The sequence below is a fragment of the Pristis pectinata genome, chromosome 24 (genome assembly GCF_009764475.1).
Source record: "Pristis pectinata isolate sPriPec2 chromosome 24, sPriPec2.1.pri, whole genome shotgun sequence".
NCBI lineage: Eukaryota > Metazoa > Chordata > Chondrichthyes > Rhinopristiformes > Pristidae > Pristis > Pristis pectinata.
Genome location: NC_067428.1, coordinates 12406245 through 12425015, shown reverse-complemented (window position 1 = coordinate 12425015; position 18771 = coordinate 12406245). Strand labels below are relative to the sequence as shown.

Sequence of the window (18771 nt, the reverse complement as noted above, 5' to 3'; positions counted from 1 at the left end):
TTTAGGTTGTGCATGCCTGCTTTAATTGATTCTAGCTTTGGCAGTAATCTGGACCCTCCCCTCACTCTCATTCCCCAGTAGATGTGTTCAGCTGATCCACAACTTGTTAGTACTGGCTAAACTTTAGAGATGGGAACAAGAGTAGACCATCTGTACTGCCATTCTACAAGATGATGGCTGATCTTCTACCTCAAACATCACTTTCCTGCCCTATCCCTATATCCCTTGTGGACTTGATGAGCCGAAGGGTCTGCTTCCATGCTGTACTTCTGTACGATTCGATCACTCTATATGAAGATTATACTCGACACAATACTCCAAGGTTCGATATGAGTTTATCACACCATCTCTGCTATTCAGTTTGCTCTCTTTCAAAATAATGTTTGTTTTATCCTTAATAACTTGTGTTTCTGGATGCCTTTAAACATCAGGCCAATGTTGTTGATTTGAAAGTCTGCATTGATAAGTAAATTGTTAATATATTGAGGGATCAGAATTTAACAACCTCTTTGGGAGTAAATGACTACAGATTGCCATTGATTTCTACATTTCCATTTCAGCTCAGAAGCTAATGACATAAGATGCTATATTTCTGTACTTCGACACTTTGAAATGTGTCATCAGATGTGTTAACTTAGAGCTTCTATAGATAGATTTAAAGTTGTTTTTTCTGTGGTGACGCATATATCAATTAAAAAGATCCTGGAATTAATTATGTGATGGAAGAACATAACAAACTAATATTATGGAGCAAGAAAGAAAGGAAATAACAACGAACGTAACATGCACTGTGTTGTTTAACAATCCATTTCTAACCCCTCCTGGTCTACTGGTTATCTAATCTCTTGGTACTGTGGCATCAGATGTCTCTTTACTTGAGCAGAAATATCATTCTTCCTGTGAATCTAAATAGTGTGTGTTGGTATATTATTTGAATATGTGGAACATCAAAATTAAGTCCAACGGTTCCTACTTCGTCTACGCAAGTGAGCATGCCAACACGTGCACACACACATGCACACACAATCAGGAGTAGTGTTTCCAAAGTTATCGAGCACCCTACCTGCTGCTGGGGTGAAACTGATTACTTTAGCACAAATTTAAGACTAAACCTGCAACTCTTCTAGTGATTCATCTACTGACAGGTATACTTCTAGTTGTAGAGTCTTACAAAATGGAAACCAGCCCTTTGGCCCAATAAGTTCACTATCAAACATCCATATATTTACACTAACTTATCACTGATCCCATTTTTTATTCTCCCCACATTCCCATCAGCTCCCCCCAGATTCTATCAACGACTTACACAGTAGGGCCAATTAACCTCTCACCCTGCACATCTTTGCAATGTGGGAAGAAACTGGAGCTCCAGGAGGAAACCCACATCTAAAATAGATTAGAGTAGCAATGAGTTCAGGGAGGGAGCAGTCTACTGCGGTTGCCTGTGTTCCTAAGTTATATGGTGAGACAGTTGAGGAACAGTGGGAGACTTCCAAAGAGATTTTTCACAGTGCTCAACAAAACTATATTCCAGTTAAAAGCAAGGACTATAAGGGTGGGAAGAGCCAGCCTTGAATAACTAAGGAAATAAAAGAAGGCATCAAACTAAAAGCTCATGCCAAGAGTAGTGGGAAGCTGGAAGATTAGGAAAACTTAAAAAAAACAGCAAAGAACCACTAAGCAAGCAATAAGGGAAGGAAAGATAGATTATGAAAGTAAACTGGCACAAAATATAAATAAAGTTAGTAAAGTTTTTATAATTATATAAAGCGGAAAAGGGTGGCTAAAGTGAACATAGGTCCCTTGGATGATGAGGAGGGGGAATTAATACTGGGTAATGTGGAAATAGCTGAGGCTTTGAACAACTATTTTGTGTTGGTTTTCACGGTGGAGGACACATCTAACATGCCAAAGAGAGATGTTATGGATGCGATAGGAGGTGAGGATCTTGATACAATTGCTGTCACTAAAGAGGTAGTGATGAGCAAACTAGTGGGTCTAAAGGTAGACAAGTCCTCGGTCCTGATGGGATGCATCCCCGGGTACTGAAAGAAACAGCGGAAGTTATAGTAGACATGTTTGTAATAATTTACCAAAATTCTCTGGACTCTGGGCATGTCCTGGCGGATTGGAAGACAGCAAATGTCATGCCACTGTTTAAAAAAAGGACGTAGGTAAAAGGCGGGTAACTATAGGCCAGTTAGCTTAACGCCTGTAGTCGGGAAAATACTTGATGCTATCACTAAGGAAGAAATAGCGAGTTATCTGGATAGATGTAGTTCCATCAGGCAGACACAGCATGGATTCAGGAAGGGAGGGTCCTATTTGACAAACTTACTGGAGTTCTTTGAGGATATAACGAGCGCAGTGGATAGAGGGGAACAGGTGGGTGTTGTATACTTGGATTTCCAGAAGGCTTTTGATAAAGTGTCGCATAAAAGACATCCATAAGATGCATGGAGTTGGGGGTAATGTATTAGCATGGATAGAGGATTGGTTAACCACTAGAAGGCAGAGAGTTGGGATAAATGGGTGGTTCTCTGGTTGGCAATCAGTGGTGAGTGGGGTGCTGCAGGGGTCGGTGCTGGGCCCGCAGCTGTTCATGATATACATTAACGATTTGGAAGAGGGGACTAAGTGTATCATATCTCGGTTTGCTGATGACACTAAACTGAGTGGAAAAGCAAATTGTGGAGAGTCTGCAGAGAGATATAGATAGGTTGAGTGAGTGAACAAGGGTCTGGCAGATGGAGTACAATCTTGGTAAATGTGAGATCATCCACTTTGGAAGGAAAAATAGATCAGATTATTATTTAAATGGTGAAAGATTGCAGCATGCTGTTGTGCAGAGGGACTTGAGAGTGCTTGTGTGTGAATTGGAAAAGGTTGATTTGCAGGTGCAACAGGTTATCAAGAAGGCAAATGGAATGTTGGCCTTCATTGCTGGAGGGATTGAATTTAAGAGCAGGGAGGTTATGTTGCAACTGTACAGGGTACTGGTGAGGCCGCACCTGGAGTACTGCGTGCAGCTCTGGTCTCCTTACTTGAGAAAAGATATACTGGCTTTGGAGGCAGTGCAGAGAAGGTTCACCAGGTTGATTTGCCTGGGACTATACTCGCTGGAATTCAGAAGAATGAGAGGGGATCTTTTAGAAACATATTAAATTATGAAAGGAATAGATAAGATGGAGGCAGGAAAGTTGTTTCCACTGGTAGGTGAGACTAGAACTAGGGGACATAGCCTCAAGATTTGGGGGAATAGATTTAGGATGGAGATGAGGAGAAACTGCTTTTCCCAGAGAGTAGTGAATCGGTGGAATTCTCTGCCCAGGGAAGCAGTAGAGGCTACCTCATTAAATATATTTAAGACAGTTAGATAGATTTTTACATAGTAAGGGAATTAAGGGTCATATGGTAAAGGCAGGTAGGTGGAGCTGAGACCACAGCCAGATCAGCCACGATCTTATTGAATGGCGGAGCAGGCTCGACAGGCCAGATGTCCTACTCCTGCTCCCGTTTCTTCTGTTCTTACGTTCTAGGTGTGAACACGCAGTGAGACAATATTCATAATCATCTTCAATAGATGAAAATCATATAAATATGCCATCAACATTCTGTTTACATCCAAGAATCCAGGCAGCTTTCCCAAAATTATTTTGTGTCATTGACATGACATTGCATTAGATGCATTAGAGCCAGATTGAATGCTGACTGACTAGGTAAGCATGGAAATTTGTTACTATTAGGAGGAGTGGATGAAATTTCCAGCACATGGAGTTAAAAACTGGCCTTTATTATCATTACAAGACAAATAGAAGTTCCACATATTGCGTCTTCAATGAGTGGAGGTTGCTCCTGACTATTTTTGTCAGGGTGCCAAGATGATTAATTCAGCTGCTGGTGACAGACGGGGATGCTGCCTCCTGCTTTTTATCTTCCTTAGATGAATGTGCACAAGTTGACCTCTGCTGGATCAGTTAAGAAATGAACTGCTCAGTTCCTAACTGGGGCAGGCAGCTGGAAATTTCAAAGTTTGATCCGTACCCCACACTGCATGTTCCAGTTTGTCTCTGAACCAAGGAGAGAGATACATAAACCAGAGCTTATCCTGGTTATGTCCTGATCCTGATATCACCCCATTGCATACGTGTACACTGGGTGGAGAAGGACTACAATTTGCTTGTGGTATCTTTGATAGTCAAAAGCTGTCAACATTTATTCTCTTGATAGGCCCAGAACAGCAGCCTGAAGAACTGCACTTCAAAAGTCAAGGGGATGAAGCAAGATGCTTTAAATGGATTTTTGTTACCTCAAACTTACAGTGCAGAACTGGTTCACTTTATAACACTTAAGAATAATGTATGTTGTTTTATTAATTGCAGATATCACAGATTTTGCCGATCTAATAAAAAGCCCCTGAAACTTGACAACAGGCTTGGAGATTGTCAGCTCAACCACGGGGTTGCCTTGGTGTTACGACGATGCGAAGGGTCGGTCTGTACCAGAGAGGGGAAAAGGTGGAAAGGATACCATCCCCACAACTGAATATCAGCCTGCTGGTGAGCCGGTGCCTCAGCATCGGGACCGGTTCATCAGTGAAACGCCGAGTCGCCAAAGTGGCCAAAACCAGGAGGAACTGGAGAGCCAGCATGCAGCATTCGACCTTACCGGCCATTGCATCTCCCCAGAACATCCAGATACCAGAAGTGAGGTGCGCTGGGGGGCTCGGTAACTCTGAAATCCGTCCTGTCTCTCCACCACATCTGCCTCCCGGCAATGTGCAGAGAATCACCGTTGACCTCCGAGCGGCTTTAGCGAGGGTCCATGAGCCCAGTGAGCGCCCAGCGGAGACCGTGGACAAACGCACCGTGTCGGATGAGGTGGACAGGGTCGTCCCACCGAACCCCGCGGACACGTTGGCATTTGACAGAAGTCAGCAGCCGGCAGACGCCCGTATCTGGAAACCTCTTCCACACTCAGTGTCCAGAAGAAGTCGGAGTAAGAAAGGTTCCTTTGAACTTTTGAAAATCAACATGTCCTTGCCACCAATCGTGGATCCTCCCGGTGGGCGGGAGCCGCCTCCCAGCGGCGCTCTCACTCCCTCAGCCCGCAACCCAAAGGTCGGCCTCCTCCAAGTCACTAAAGATGGTATCCTGGCAAACCCAGACCTTGTCTTTCACCCCGTGAGGTGCCAAAGTAACCGATTAGTCTCGTTCCCGAAGATATTCCTCACACCTAGTTTGGAGGACGCCTCGGCGGCTGATGAGTGTGCATCGAGGCATGAGGTGAGATACATGTTACTGTCCTTCCAGCCTATCCGTCCTGTCCGTGTGTCCGGCGGCTAACATTGCTGGCTTCTGCTGGCTACGGAAGTTTGTGTTGTTTTTCTAGTCTTCCACACACGTGGTCTGGAGTTCGGGCTACATGGTCATAACTCTAACCTCGGGGTGCTCACAGTAATTGTCTTTAACCTTCCATTAATGGGGACGTACACATCAGCTCCGTTCTGTTGCTGCTGATGGAGCAGCTTTGGGGAATATCGAAGCTGGGATGGGCAAGGTTTGAGACTGGAATCAGAAGTTTTTCCTTTGGGACGTCTGCATTGTTCCTTTCTGTTTGCCAGCGTCCCTTCCCACTCTGGGTGAGAACCTTCCCAGAACGGGGAGGCGGACAGCTGACGTCTGGATTGTCGCTGGCAGGGAAGCAGGAAGACTCTCTTGCACTTTGTACGTGTCCAAGAAAACTGGGGGCAGATTGTTGGCCAGAACAAGAAGCGGTGGATTGGTGTTGGTTTCAGCATTCCGCTGTTTATGCGGCAACTGTGCACTTGGCAGGTTTATGTTTGAACTGCCACAGTGGGCGGTTCCCTGTTACCATGTACAGTACACCAGTGAGAGCGTGTCCGCTCACAGCACATCAGCCCAGACGCCGCAGGATATTCCTGCAATTTCTGCATCAGCACAGCCCGTGATTTAACCTTCTAGCAGATCTCTTTTGAGTGGGATTTGAATGTCCCCTCGGTGGTGTGAAAGGTCATGGTTCAGTGGACTACCACAAAAGGATATGCCAAAAGCGGTATATCAGGTAGAATAACCTCATGGTGATGTGTGAGGGATTTAGTGGGAATCTGCAGGGAAAGAAATATGAGGTCAGCTGCGTAAGAGTGTTGGCAATGACATCAAGGTTTGTAACCTGTACGGCAAGGTCATGTGAAAGTATGAACACACAAGATGATGTGCATGGTAAGACACTTGGATATTATTAGTAATAGCCAAGCCTTGAGAGAAGCTATTGCTCATAATTTAGGTATCAAGGAGATGCTCCTGAAAGTCCATTTGAGGAGCATCAGATTAATCTGGTGCATGGTAATATGGCATCTAATGATTAGATCAAAAGACCCAGGTGTCATTGGCAGTAGAAAGAGCAGGAAATAGACTCTTCTCAGCACTGCCCAAAGGCTGGTTATCTGAAACAATTCAGATCTATAACAGGCTACAAAACAAAGTCAGGCAGCATTGTCAACAACAGCACATCCCCTCCTGATGAGCTTAACGCATTCTATTGCATGTTTTGAACAGAAGGGGAGTGGATTGTCACCACCCACCCCGACAGCCTCCAATGCAACTGAATCTGTGGTTACTGTCAAGGATTTAAGATCAGTCTTCCACACAGTGAACCTGCAGAAAGCATCTGGCCTGGATGGTGTTCCTGGCCGTGTCCTCAGATCTTGTAATCATCAGCTGGTGGGGGTATTTACAGACATATTTAACCTCTCCCTGCTTCAATCTGAGGTTCCTACCTGTTTTCAGAAGATCACTATCATCTGGGTACCTAAGAAAAACAAGGTAACATGCCTTAATGACTACCAACTGGTGGCTCTGACATCCACCATCATGAAGTGCTTCAAGGGACTGGTCATGGCATGCATCAACTCCAGTCTCCCAGTCAACCTCGAGCCACTGCAATTGACAGGTCTACAGTGGATGCCATCTCCCTGGCCCTACACTCATCTCTGGAGCATCTGGACAGTAAATACACCTACATTAGACTATTGTTTATTAACTACAGCTCCGCCTTCAATACTATAATTCCAAGCAAACTCATCACCAAACTATGAGACCTGGGACTCAACATCTCCCTCTGCAAATGGGTCCTTGACTTTCTGACCAACAGACTGCAATCAGTGAGGATAGGCAGCAACATCTCCAGCACAATTATTCTCAACACTGGTTGAGAAGGCTGTGTCCTCAGCCCTGTACTCTACTCCCTCTATACTCATGACTGTGTGGCCAGATTCTGCTCTAACTCCATCTACAAATTTGCAGATGATACCACCATAGTGGGCCATGTCTCAAATAATGATGAGTCGGAGTACAAGAAGGAGATAGAGAGCTTAGTGGAATGGTGTCATGACAACAACCTTTCCCTCAATGTCAGCAAAACTAAGGGGCTGGTTATTGACTTCAGGAAAGGGGGCAGTGTACATGCACCTGTTTACATCAATGGTGCTGAGGTTGAGAGGGTTGAGGGCTTCAAGTTCCTTGGAGGAAACATTACCAAAAGCCTGTCCTGGTCTAACCAAGTAGACACCATGGCCAAGAAAGCTCACCAGCACCTCTACTTCCTCAGGAGCCTAAAGAAATTTGGCATGTCCCCTTTGATACCAACTTTTATCGATGCACCATAGAAAGCATCCTATCCGGATGCATCACAGCTTGGTATGGCAACTGCTCTGTCCAGGACTGCAAGAAACTGCAGAGAGTTGTGGACACAACCCAGCACATCACAGAAACCAGCCTCCCCTCCATGGACTCTGTCTATACCTCTCGCTGCCTTGGTGAAGCAGCCAGCATAATCAAAGACCGCACCCACCCGGGTCATTCTCTCTTCTCCCCTCTCCCATCAGGCAGAAGATACAGGACCCTGAGGGCACATACCACCAGGCTCAAGGACAGCTTCTATCCCACTGTGATGAGACTATTGAATGTTTCCTTTATACGATGAGATGGACTCTTGATCTCACAATCTACCTTGTTATGACCTTGCACCTTATTGCCTACCTGCAATGCACTTCCTTGTAGCTGTGACACTTTACTCTGTATTCTGTTATTGTTTTTACCCTGTACTACCTCAATGCACTGTGTAATGAATTGATCTGTACAAACAGTATGCAAGACAAGTTTTTCACTGTACCTCGGTACAAGAGACAATAATAAACCAACACCAATATCCATCAATTGCATTGTTCTTTGTCTCACAGTTCCAACTTTTTTTTCTTTGTCTGTCCTCACTCACCTCCTTCTACCTGCATCTCCACCAGACAAATCACTTGCAATTAATGAGCCTTCATCATCCTTGCCCAGATGGCACCGACACCATTTGCATCACAGTCTCACTCCACCCTATCACAGGCATTCTCTTTCCACTCCTGCTCCTCTCTGCAACTTAAAACATGCTCATTTTCTCACTTGCCTTATTTCTGACGGAAGGTCATCAACCTGAAACGTTATCACTGCTCCTGTCTCTGCAGATGCTGCCTGACCTGCTGAGTACTTCTAGCATTCCCTGTTTTTATTTAAGAAAGTTCTCCACTGTTTTTTGAAATTGTCACTATATCATATCCACTCGAGAGGGCCTCAGTTTAATATCTCATTCAAAAGACAACAGTACAGCTCTTCCTTAGTACAGAACTGGGGTGCCAGCTGAATTAGGTGCTTGAGGCTTTGACATGGTTCTTCAGTTCACAACCAATTTACTCAGAGGTGAGAGACCTGCTGCTGAGCGACAGCTGACAAGGTGTGTACCAGGTTTCATTTCCTGATCAAACAGTGCATACTGGCTGAGGGCCGAATTGGATCAACTGTGATAAACCTGACTGAATGAGATGCCAGTTCAAACTGTTTAGTTTAAATGTTTATTTTAATGGCACAGGTCATTGCTACACTACACAATTATTAGGTAAGGAAATGGCAAAGCAGTTAATTGAATACTATAGTAAACCATCAATAATCCAGGACTGAATTCAGAAGAGCAGCTGCTGATGTAGGCACTTGAAGTGTTAGAGACTTCAATCAGAGTTCAGCCTTGCCAGCATCAGACCTTTCTGAAGCTTATCACTATGGCGTGATTTGATGCAGAAAGCCGTCTGTTATTCAGCAGAACTCTGTTGAATTCAGAATCAGCTAGTGGTGATTACAGCACAGGCAGACAATCTCAAGTCAGGTTGAATTTATTGTGTGCACAAGTATAGTGAGGTGCAGGTACAATGAAAAACTTGCTTGGAGCAGCATCACAGGAACGTAGGTACAGACAACACACAGAATATTAATTACACATAAATTATACAAGACAGTGAAGACAGAAAAAAAATCTGTGCAAAAAGACGGTGCAAAAAAAAAGACACAAATCAGAGACAAGTCCATGGAAGTGCGAAGGTGGTCCGTAGTGCTCTGTTGCTGAGATAGGATTGGGGTTCTGCAGGTCAGTTCAAAAACCTGATGGTTGTTGGAAAGTAGCTGCTCCTGAACCTGGTGGTATGGGATTTCAGGCTTCTATACCTCCTGCCTGACAGTAGCAGCGAGAAGAGGGCATGACCCGGATGGTGGGGATCCTTGATAATAGATGCCACCTTCTTGAGGCAGTGCCTCCTGTGGATGCTGTCAATGGTGGGAAGGGATGTGCCCACGATGGACTGGGCTGTGTCCACTACTCTTTGCAGCCTCTTGCGTTCCTGTACCTTGGAATTGCCGTACCACGCCATGAAGCAACCAGTTAGGGTGCTTTCAAAAGTGCATCTGTTGAAGTTTGTTAAATCTCCCTAATTTTCTAAGAAAGTAGAGGCACTAAAATATAGAACATAGAACATCACAGCACAGTACAGGCAGTACATACACACTAGCAATGCCTTCTTCATGATTGCATCTATGTGCTGGGCCCAGGATAGGTCATCTGAGATGTTCATGCCCAAGACTTTGAAGCTGCTAATTCTTTCCTCCTCTGAACCAGCAATGAGAACATGGTTTCCTAACTTCCCCTTCCCTTTCTTCGAGAGAGTGGCATGTCCTGCGAACACCTAGAGTCAAATTAAAGTTTCCATCTCTTTACTGGTTCTGGGGATCACAGAAAGTCATTTTGAATAGACTCAAGTATAAAGAGGCCATATAATGGCTGGTGTAGGGATTGGAACATATCACATTAGATAAAAGATTCAAGCTGAAATCTACCAGCATGGAGAGAAGTTTATAATCTGTGGTTTAGGGTGACCTAAGAGTGTTTCGTGTTCAACAGTTCAATAGCCATGATTAATGGGTGCATTTCCCCAGTCATTGACTCATAGAACACTACAGCACAGTACAGGCCCTTCGGCCCACAATGTTGTGCCGATATTTTATCCTGCTCTAAGATCTATCTAACCCTTTCCTCCCACATTGCCCCCTATTTTTCTATCATTCATGTGTCTATCTAAGAGTCTCTTAAATGTCCCTAGTGTATCTGCCCCCGCAACCTCTGCTGGTAGTGCGTTCCACGCACCCACCACTCTGTGTAAAAAAAGAACTTACCCCTGACACCCCCCTTATACCTTCCTCCAATCACCTTAAAATTATGTCCCCTCGTGTTAGCCATTGTCGCACTGGGAAAAAGTCTCTGACTGTCCACTTGATCCATGCTTCTTATCAAGTCACCTCTCCTCCTCCTTCTCTCCAAAGAGAAAAGCCCTAGCTCACTCAACCTATCCTCATAAGACATGATCTCCAATTCAGGCAACATCCTGGTAAATTTCCTTTGCACCCTCTCTAAAGCTTCCACATCCTTTCTATAATTTAGGCGACCAGAACTGAACACAATACTCCAAGTGTGGTCTGACCAGAGTTCTATAGAGCTGCAACATCACCTTGCGGCTCTTGAACTCAATACCCCGACTAATGAAGGCCAACACTCCGTACGCCTTCTTAACAACCCTATTTACCTGTGTGGCAACCTTGAGGGATCTAGGGACGTGGAGCCCAAGATCCCTCTGTTCCTCCACACTGCTAAGAGTCCTGCCATTAACCTTGTATTCTGCCTTCGAATTTGATCTCCTGAAGTGTATCACTTCACACTTATTCGGGTTGAACTCCATCTGCCACTTCTCAGCCCAGGTCTGCATTCTATCAATATCCTGTTGTAATCTACAGCAACCTTCTACACTATGCACAACACCACCAACCTTTGTATCATCAGCAAACTTACTAACCCACCCTTCCACATCCTCATCTAAGTCATTTTTAAAAATCACAAAGAGCAGGGGTCCCAGAACAGATCCCTGCGGAACACCACTGGTCACCGACCTCCAGGCAGAATACGCTCCATCTACCACCACCCTCTGTCTTCTATCAGCGAGCCAATTCTGAATCCATACAGCCAAATTTCCCTGGATCCCACGCCTCCTGACTTTCTGAATAAGCCTTCCATGAGGAACCTTATCAAATGCCTTACAAAAATCTACGTACGCCACATCCACTGCTTTACCTTCATCGATGTGCTTTGTCACATCCTCAAAGAATTCAATCAGGCTCGTGAGGCACAACCTGCCGCTGACAAAGCCATGCTGACTGTCCCTAATCAGCCTATGCTTCTCTAAATGCCCATAAATCCTGTCTCTAAGGATCTTCTCCAGTAATTTGCCCACCACTGAAGTAGGATTCTCTGGTCTATAATTCTCAGGGTTATCTCCCTTTCTTAAACAAAGGAACAACATTTGCCACCCTCCAACCATCTGGCACTACTCATGTGGCCAGTGAGGACGCAAAGATAGTCGCCAAAGGTGCAGCAATCTCTTCCCTAGCTTCCCATAATAACCTTGGATATATCCCATCCGGCCCTGGTGACTTATCTATCCTAATGTTTTTCAATAGTTCCAGCATATCCTCTTTCCTCACGTTGACATGCCCCAGCGTATCAGTCTGTCATACGCCATCCTCACAAACATCAAGGTCTCTCTCTCTGGTGAATACCAAAGCAAAGTATTCATTAAGGACCTCCCCTACCTCTTCCAACTCCAGGCACATTTCCTCTTTTATCCCTGATCGGTCCTACCCTCACTCTAGTCATCACCTTATTCTTCACATACGTGTAGAACACCTTGGGGTTTTCCTTGATCCTACTCACCAAGAACTTCTCATGCCCCCTTCTAGCTCTCCTAAGTCCATTCTTAAGCTCTCTCCTGGCTACCTTGTAACTCTCCAGAGCCCTGTCTGATCCATGCTTTCTAAACCTTAGGTAAGCTTCTTTCTTCCTCTTTACAAGATATTCTACATCTCCTGTCAACCACGGTTCCTTCACTCTACCGTCCTTACCCTGCCTCAGTGGGACAAACTTATCCAGAGCCCTATGCAAGTGTTCCTTAAACAACCTCCACATTTCCGCTGTGCACTTCCCCAAGAACATCTGTTCCCAATTTACAGTCCCAAGTTCCTGCCTAATAGCATCATAATTCCCCCTCCCCCAGTTAAATACTTTCCCATATTGTCTGCTCCTATCCCTCTCCAAGGCTATATAAAGGTCAAGGAGTTATGGTCACTATCTCCAAAATGCTCTTCCACTGAGAGATTTGAAACCTGATCAGGCTCATTGTCTAGTACCAGGTCCAGTACGGCCTCTGCTCTAGTTGGCCTGTCCACATACTGTGTCGGGAATCCTTCCTGTACACACTGAACAAACTCTGTCCCATCTATCCCCTTTACACCAAGGAGGTGCCAATCAATATTAGGGAAGTTGAAATCACCCATGACAACAACCCTGTTATTTTTGCACCTCTCCAAAATCTGCCTCCCAAACTGCTCCTCAGCATCTCTGCTGCTATTGGGGGGGGGTCTGTAGAATACTCCCAATAGAATGATCGCTCCCTTTCTGTTTCTGACTTCCACCCACACTGACTCAGTGGACGATTGCTCCAGGACATCCTCTCTTTCTCCAGCTGTGACACTGTCCCTGATCAGCAAAGCCACTCCCCACCTCTTTTATCTCCGCCCCTGTCTCGTTTGAGACATCTAAACCCGGAATATCCAGCATCCATTCCTGCCCTTGCGACAGCCAAATCTCTGTAATGGCCACCACGTAATAGTTCCATGTACTTACCCACACTCTAGGTTCATCAGCCTTGTTCCTGATACTTCTCGCATTAAAGTAGACACACTTCAGCCCATCCAACTGACTGCAATTTTGCCCTTTCAACTGCCTATCCTTCTCACAGTTTTTTTACACTCTGCATCTACTTGTACAGTAAATGAACCAATCTCTGACCTATCACTCTGGTTCTCATCCCCCTGCCAAACTAGTTTAAACCCTCCCCAACAGTTCTAGCAAACCTGCCCGCAAGAATATTGGTCCCCCTCCAGTTCAGGTGTAACCTCTCCCTTTTGTACAGGTCATACCTTCCCCAGAAGAAATCCCAATGATCCACAAATCTGAAACCCTGCCCCCTGCACCAATTTCTCAGCCACGCATTCATCTGCCAAATCATCCTATTCTTACCCTCACTGGTGCGTGGCATAGGAAGCAATCCAGAGATTACTACCCTTGAGGTCTTGCTTTTCAGCTTCCTACCTAACTCCCTATATTCTCTCTTCAGGACCTCATCTCTTTTCCTCCCTATGTCATTGTTACCAATATGTACCATGACCTCTGGCTGTTCACCCTCCCCCTTCAGAATGCTGTGGACCCGATCCGAGGCATCCCTGACCCTGGCACCAGGGAGGCAACGTACCATCCTGGAGTCTCTTTCACATCCATAGGATCTCCTGTCTGCCCCCCTTGCTATGGAATCCCCCTTCACTCCCGCTCTCCTCTTCTCCCCCCTTCCCTTCTGCACCACACGATCAGACCCAGTGCCAGAGACCCGGTCACTGCGGCTTTCTCCTGGTAGGCCATCCCCCCCGACAGTATCCAAAGCATTGGGTACAGCTCCCTGGACATTGACTCTCACTGAGATACAAGAATACAATATTGTGTCTTGTGAGGAGAGAATATCCAAAGCACCAGATGACTGGTCAGATGGTGGGATAGATACTGGCAATCAGACTTCACTACTGTCGCCTCAACTTCCAGGCCTGGAGCTGACCTGGCTGACAGACCCTTGAGGTACAGGTGTCTGGTCCTTGCTGCCTTCACTCTTTTCGGAAGCAGCTTTCTGCACAATCTGAGTGCAGCTCTATTCACAACCTAGAGGTGAGTGAGCTGCGGAAGATCAGGCTCACATTCAGATATTCACTTTCCAGCCTAAGGATAAGACAAATATTTTCATTGGGTCTGAAGGTTTAGGCTCTCCTTTCCTCAGGGGGAGTAAATATCCTGATATTTTAATGTCCACCAGATATTTTATTTAAGTTTAGCCATATAGTAAATTTTCTGTAATATCATATGGATCTATGTGACATCCACAATCGTGTACCTCCTCACCTGGAGAGAGCAGAAATGAGGTTCACGGTAGATACAAAATAACAATCATGTATTAAATACAGGAGTTTTATTTCAGAGACAATGGACTTTGTAGGTGATGATTTCTGACAACAATACTATTTCAATTCATAAAATTACTATCTTCAAGCTGCTATCTACAATTTTGTGAGACAGCTGGTTCACATTATTGATAATTTCTTAAAAGTTTAACCTCATAGCTTATGACAGACAATATAATATCTAGAGTTCAGCAGTGATCTTATAATTACCTAGATGTAACATTGTAAGATGGAATATCCATTAATAAGGTAATCCTTGCCTTGGTGTCCTGAGTTTCCCTGCTGCCTGGGAAAAGTACCAACATAATCAAGGACCCCTCCCACCCCGGTTATTCTCTCTTCTCCACCTCCCTTCGGGCCAAAGATACAAAACCTTTAGAACACGTACCACCAGGCTCAAAGACAGGTTCTATTCTGCTGTTATAAAACTCTTGAAGAGAAATCTTAAAGATGTCTGTAGATTGAGTGTATATCTCTCAATCTACCTCATCATGTCCCTTGCACTTGATTTGTCTACCTGTGCTGCACATTCTCTGTAAACTGTATTCAGTGTTTTTTTTTCCCCTCTTGTACCACCTTGATGTACTTATGTATGGAATATTCTGTCTGGATGGCAATGCTAACAAATCTTTTTACTGTTTCTTGGTACATGTGACAATATTAAACAGATTATGAATTAGGTGAAAAATGTAACTACGTTCACAACTAAGCTGAGCGCATCGAGATGAATCTAAAAACTCTGAGCTGAATGCATATTTTATTCTATGTTTCATGAGTTGCTAAATGTATGAATATCCATATGTTGCAAGAGGACTTAACCAAGTTTAATTTTTTTAGCTGAACCTGTGTTCACAGTATGTTGAACAATATTAAAAATCAATACTTTTAGATTAGGTTTTGCTGATGACATACTTTTGGCTCATATGTTTTTGTTTAAGCAAATCTAACTTTTTTTCTCTGGGTGGAGTTAATCATCCCTGATCCCATGTTGCCCAGTTATTGTTTAGTTATGAAAGATGCCAGCAACATTCAGAATGTCAGGCAATATCTATGGAAAGAGAAGCATAGTTAATGTTTTGTTATGTTTTGTTATGTTCTTATAGATTCAGTCAAGTGCCCCTGTGTGAAGTCCACTATTGCTATTTCTATGGTGTTTCCTTAGACTTAGTTAGCCAAGGATCTTCAAAGGTCTAATTAGCCAAGTGTCCTGAAACAATTATTGCAAATTCACCCTCTTCAAATTCCAAGGATCAGTGACATTTCCAACTGTCTTATTTTTAGCTTTATTCATCTCATATTTTTAAACTTCAAAGCCATATAATCCATAAATTCTCAATTTTCAAATCCCTCACACTTTGTGTCTCTGTGGTTCCTCTGGCCCTGAGTAGGAGTATGGTTTCCACGAGCCTTAAGTAGATGGAATCCAATCTCTGGGTAAATAAACCCAGATGCTGACTCCCACTGGGAGAGAGAAAACAGGCACTAATCTTCACAAATGTACAGCTTCCAAGTCCATTGTTGGGGCACAATCCCTGGACGCTAACTTTCAATAAGGCAAAATAAAACAATGCAAACTTTTACTCAGGTACGGATTTCCAGATTGATCCTTGTGTTTTATTCACACACATTCCTATAAAAAAGTTGGCTAATTGTTACAGAGACACACCGGAGACTGGGCCTAAATTCACTCAAATTTATTTTTCCAGATTATTCATTCATCTCTACAAAGTCCCACTTGCTGGGGTCTGACGGAATTATCACCACAGGGTGGAGTACCTTGCCGGCCCCCAGGTGGAGCACAAGATGACTGTGTTGCCAGCCAACTCTCATACATTTATGTTAACTTGAAGTTTGAGCAAAATACAGATTACTGAGGTGATATGCTTTAATCTTTCAGAGCGTCTTGACCAACCCGCAGATTAAGGAAATAAATCAGAGTTCTGAGCAATCTGTTGAGGATTCCACCATCCCCTTTCATCAGCTGCTACACCAAATGAGGAAAAGAACATCCAGTGCAAACCATGTGCTGATTACAGAGGTACTGAAGTCTTTGAGGGAGGAACTATGGTCAACATCACAACAACCCAAACACGTTGGCCAGAATGAGTAAGTGTCATAGCTGCTTCCTGTCCAATTGTTCAGTGAATAAATACCATCCCTGGGGTGACACTGAGTCACAAAGACTAGATTAATCCCTCATTCTACCATCAGTCTTTGCTGAATTCAGTGGATGTCAAAGGATTGGTGAAAGGCGAACTATAATTGGCCTCAGTTTTTTGACCTAACAAACTACTGAAGTCTTCTAACTAGCAAACAATGTCACCTTGATGGAAAGTGAATACCAGGAAAGTGTTACACTGGTTGTGGTGATCTCATCGAAAGCCTGTGGACCACTCATGATCCAAGATTTCACACAGAAAATAGTCACTTAGCAAGATAGTGAAGATCAGTGACAACAATGAGTAAGACAGAAGCTGATCTTCACAGGGGGGAGCTCATCAGTGATGCAATGTGGGAAACACTTTCAATACTTCTATTTCCAACCTGGGACTAACTGCAGGATTAGTATTTTCAATAGTGGCTTGGAGAATACTGGTATGTCAGGATCTGAAACACTTCTTCTCGTAGCCCAATGGTAACGCATGGAAAACAGCTATCTTTACATTTTAAAACGAAACATAATTTTATTCCTTAAAATTCAACCTGAGTTTATGGCATGGACAGCATTCATTGTCCATCCTAATTTGCCCATAAAAAGATGCCTTCTTGTATAGGGAGTGAAGGTACTTACCGTGGTATGGGTGGACAGGAAATTCCAGGAGTTTGACCCAGCAACAATGAAGGAGCGACTGTTGCCCTTGTCACTCCAGGTGGTGAAGATTATAGGACTGGGAGGAGCTATAGTGATGGAATGTTGCAGTGTATCCCAGAGGGTGCTGCTATAGACTGACAGGAAAGGGAGCAAATATTTAATATGTGAATGGGCAGCAGGGACTGAGAAAATGGTATTTAGGACTAAATAATCTTTTCTCCAATTATTTTGAGAGACTTACCGTAGGTTGTTATTATTAACAATTTAATTGTTAATTGTCTTTTGTTACAGAAGAGATGCTATTGGTCCTCTATATAACAGAAGAAGTGTTCCACTCTGTAGAAGGGCTGAGAACAGAATGGACGGCCCGGCAGGATACATACATCAATCATCTCCTTTGAGGGGAAATAAATCACCCGTCAGGCTCAACTTGTCCAAAAACAGGTCATTGCTGCAGCATTGCAGCTTGCATAACTGTCACAGTGTGGAAGAAATAGCACAAATCACTATACTTGCAAATGGAGGGAGTGCAAGAAAGGGTCACCAAATTAATTTTAGGGATGGCAGTTTTGTTGGGGGGGGAGGGGGTTGGGTGCAGTTTCCCACAAGGAGAGGCCAAGCAGACTGGGGTTATACTGTCTAGGGTTTAGAAGAATGAGTGGTGATCTCATTGAAGCATACCAAAATCATACAGGGCTTGGCAGGGTAGATGTAGGGATGATGCTTCCTCGGGCTGGGGTGTTTAGGTCAGAGTCTCAAACTAAAGGGTCTGCCCTTCAGGACTAAAATGAGAAGAAACGTCTTCACCCAGCGGGTTGTAAATCATTGGAATTCTTAGCCCATGAGGACTCTGGAGGTCAGTCACTGAGTATATTCATAACAGAGATCAATAGGTTTTTGGACATTAAAGGAACAGGGATAATAGGGTGAGTGTAGGAGAATGGCGCTGAGGTAACAAGTCAGCTATGACCTTATTGACAGAGCAGGAATGAAGGGCCAAATTGCCCAATTCTGATTCTTTTCCTAATGCTTTTTATGGGCAGGTCAGGTCTCCAGTATAAAGAAGATATTGCTGTACACATTAAGGATGTCCCTTTAAAACTTAAAAGTGTGTTTGTTAGATTGTAGAAATACAATATCGTTGGGAGTGACTGTGAGTCAACAGTCATCAGTGTTTTTCTTTGTTGAACTGAGAAACACAGGTGAATGCATGTGGCTCATTTTCAGAACGGCAACAAAAATATAACAAAGACAACTGAGGAGTATTGGTCAGTTGAATCCAGTTTATATTTTAGAAGCCTAAAGGTGGTAGGGAAAATGTAAAAGACAAAGGGAGATGAGATCAGATGCCCTGAATGTAAGAGTCAATACAGGAGGCAATGTGAGGAGACTTGCATTCAGCGTGAAGAAGATGCAGGGTGGAAGGACAAGATATTTGGAGCCCGGGTTGAGGATAAAGGGACA

At 44.1% G+C, this 18771-nt stretch overlaps 1 protein-coding gene across 1 annotated transcript in view; it reads left to right on the top strand.

Annotated features, from left to right (window-relative positions):
- Window positions 1-18771, top strand: part of LOC127582603 (uncharacterized) — a 31470-nt gene that overhangs the window by 10925 nt on the left and 1774 nt on the right. The window contains exons 2-4 of the mRNA XM_052038038.1: window positions 4383-5285; window positions 16393-16601; window positions 17599-17751. Of these exons, the coding sequence (XP_051893998.1) occupies window positions 4482-5285; window positions 16393-16601; window positions 17599-17751 (1166 nt within the window). The 5' untranslated portion in view covers window positions 4383-4481. The remainder of the gene's footprint in view (window positions 1-4382; window positions 5286-16392; window positions 16602-17598; window positions 17752-18771) is intronic.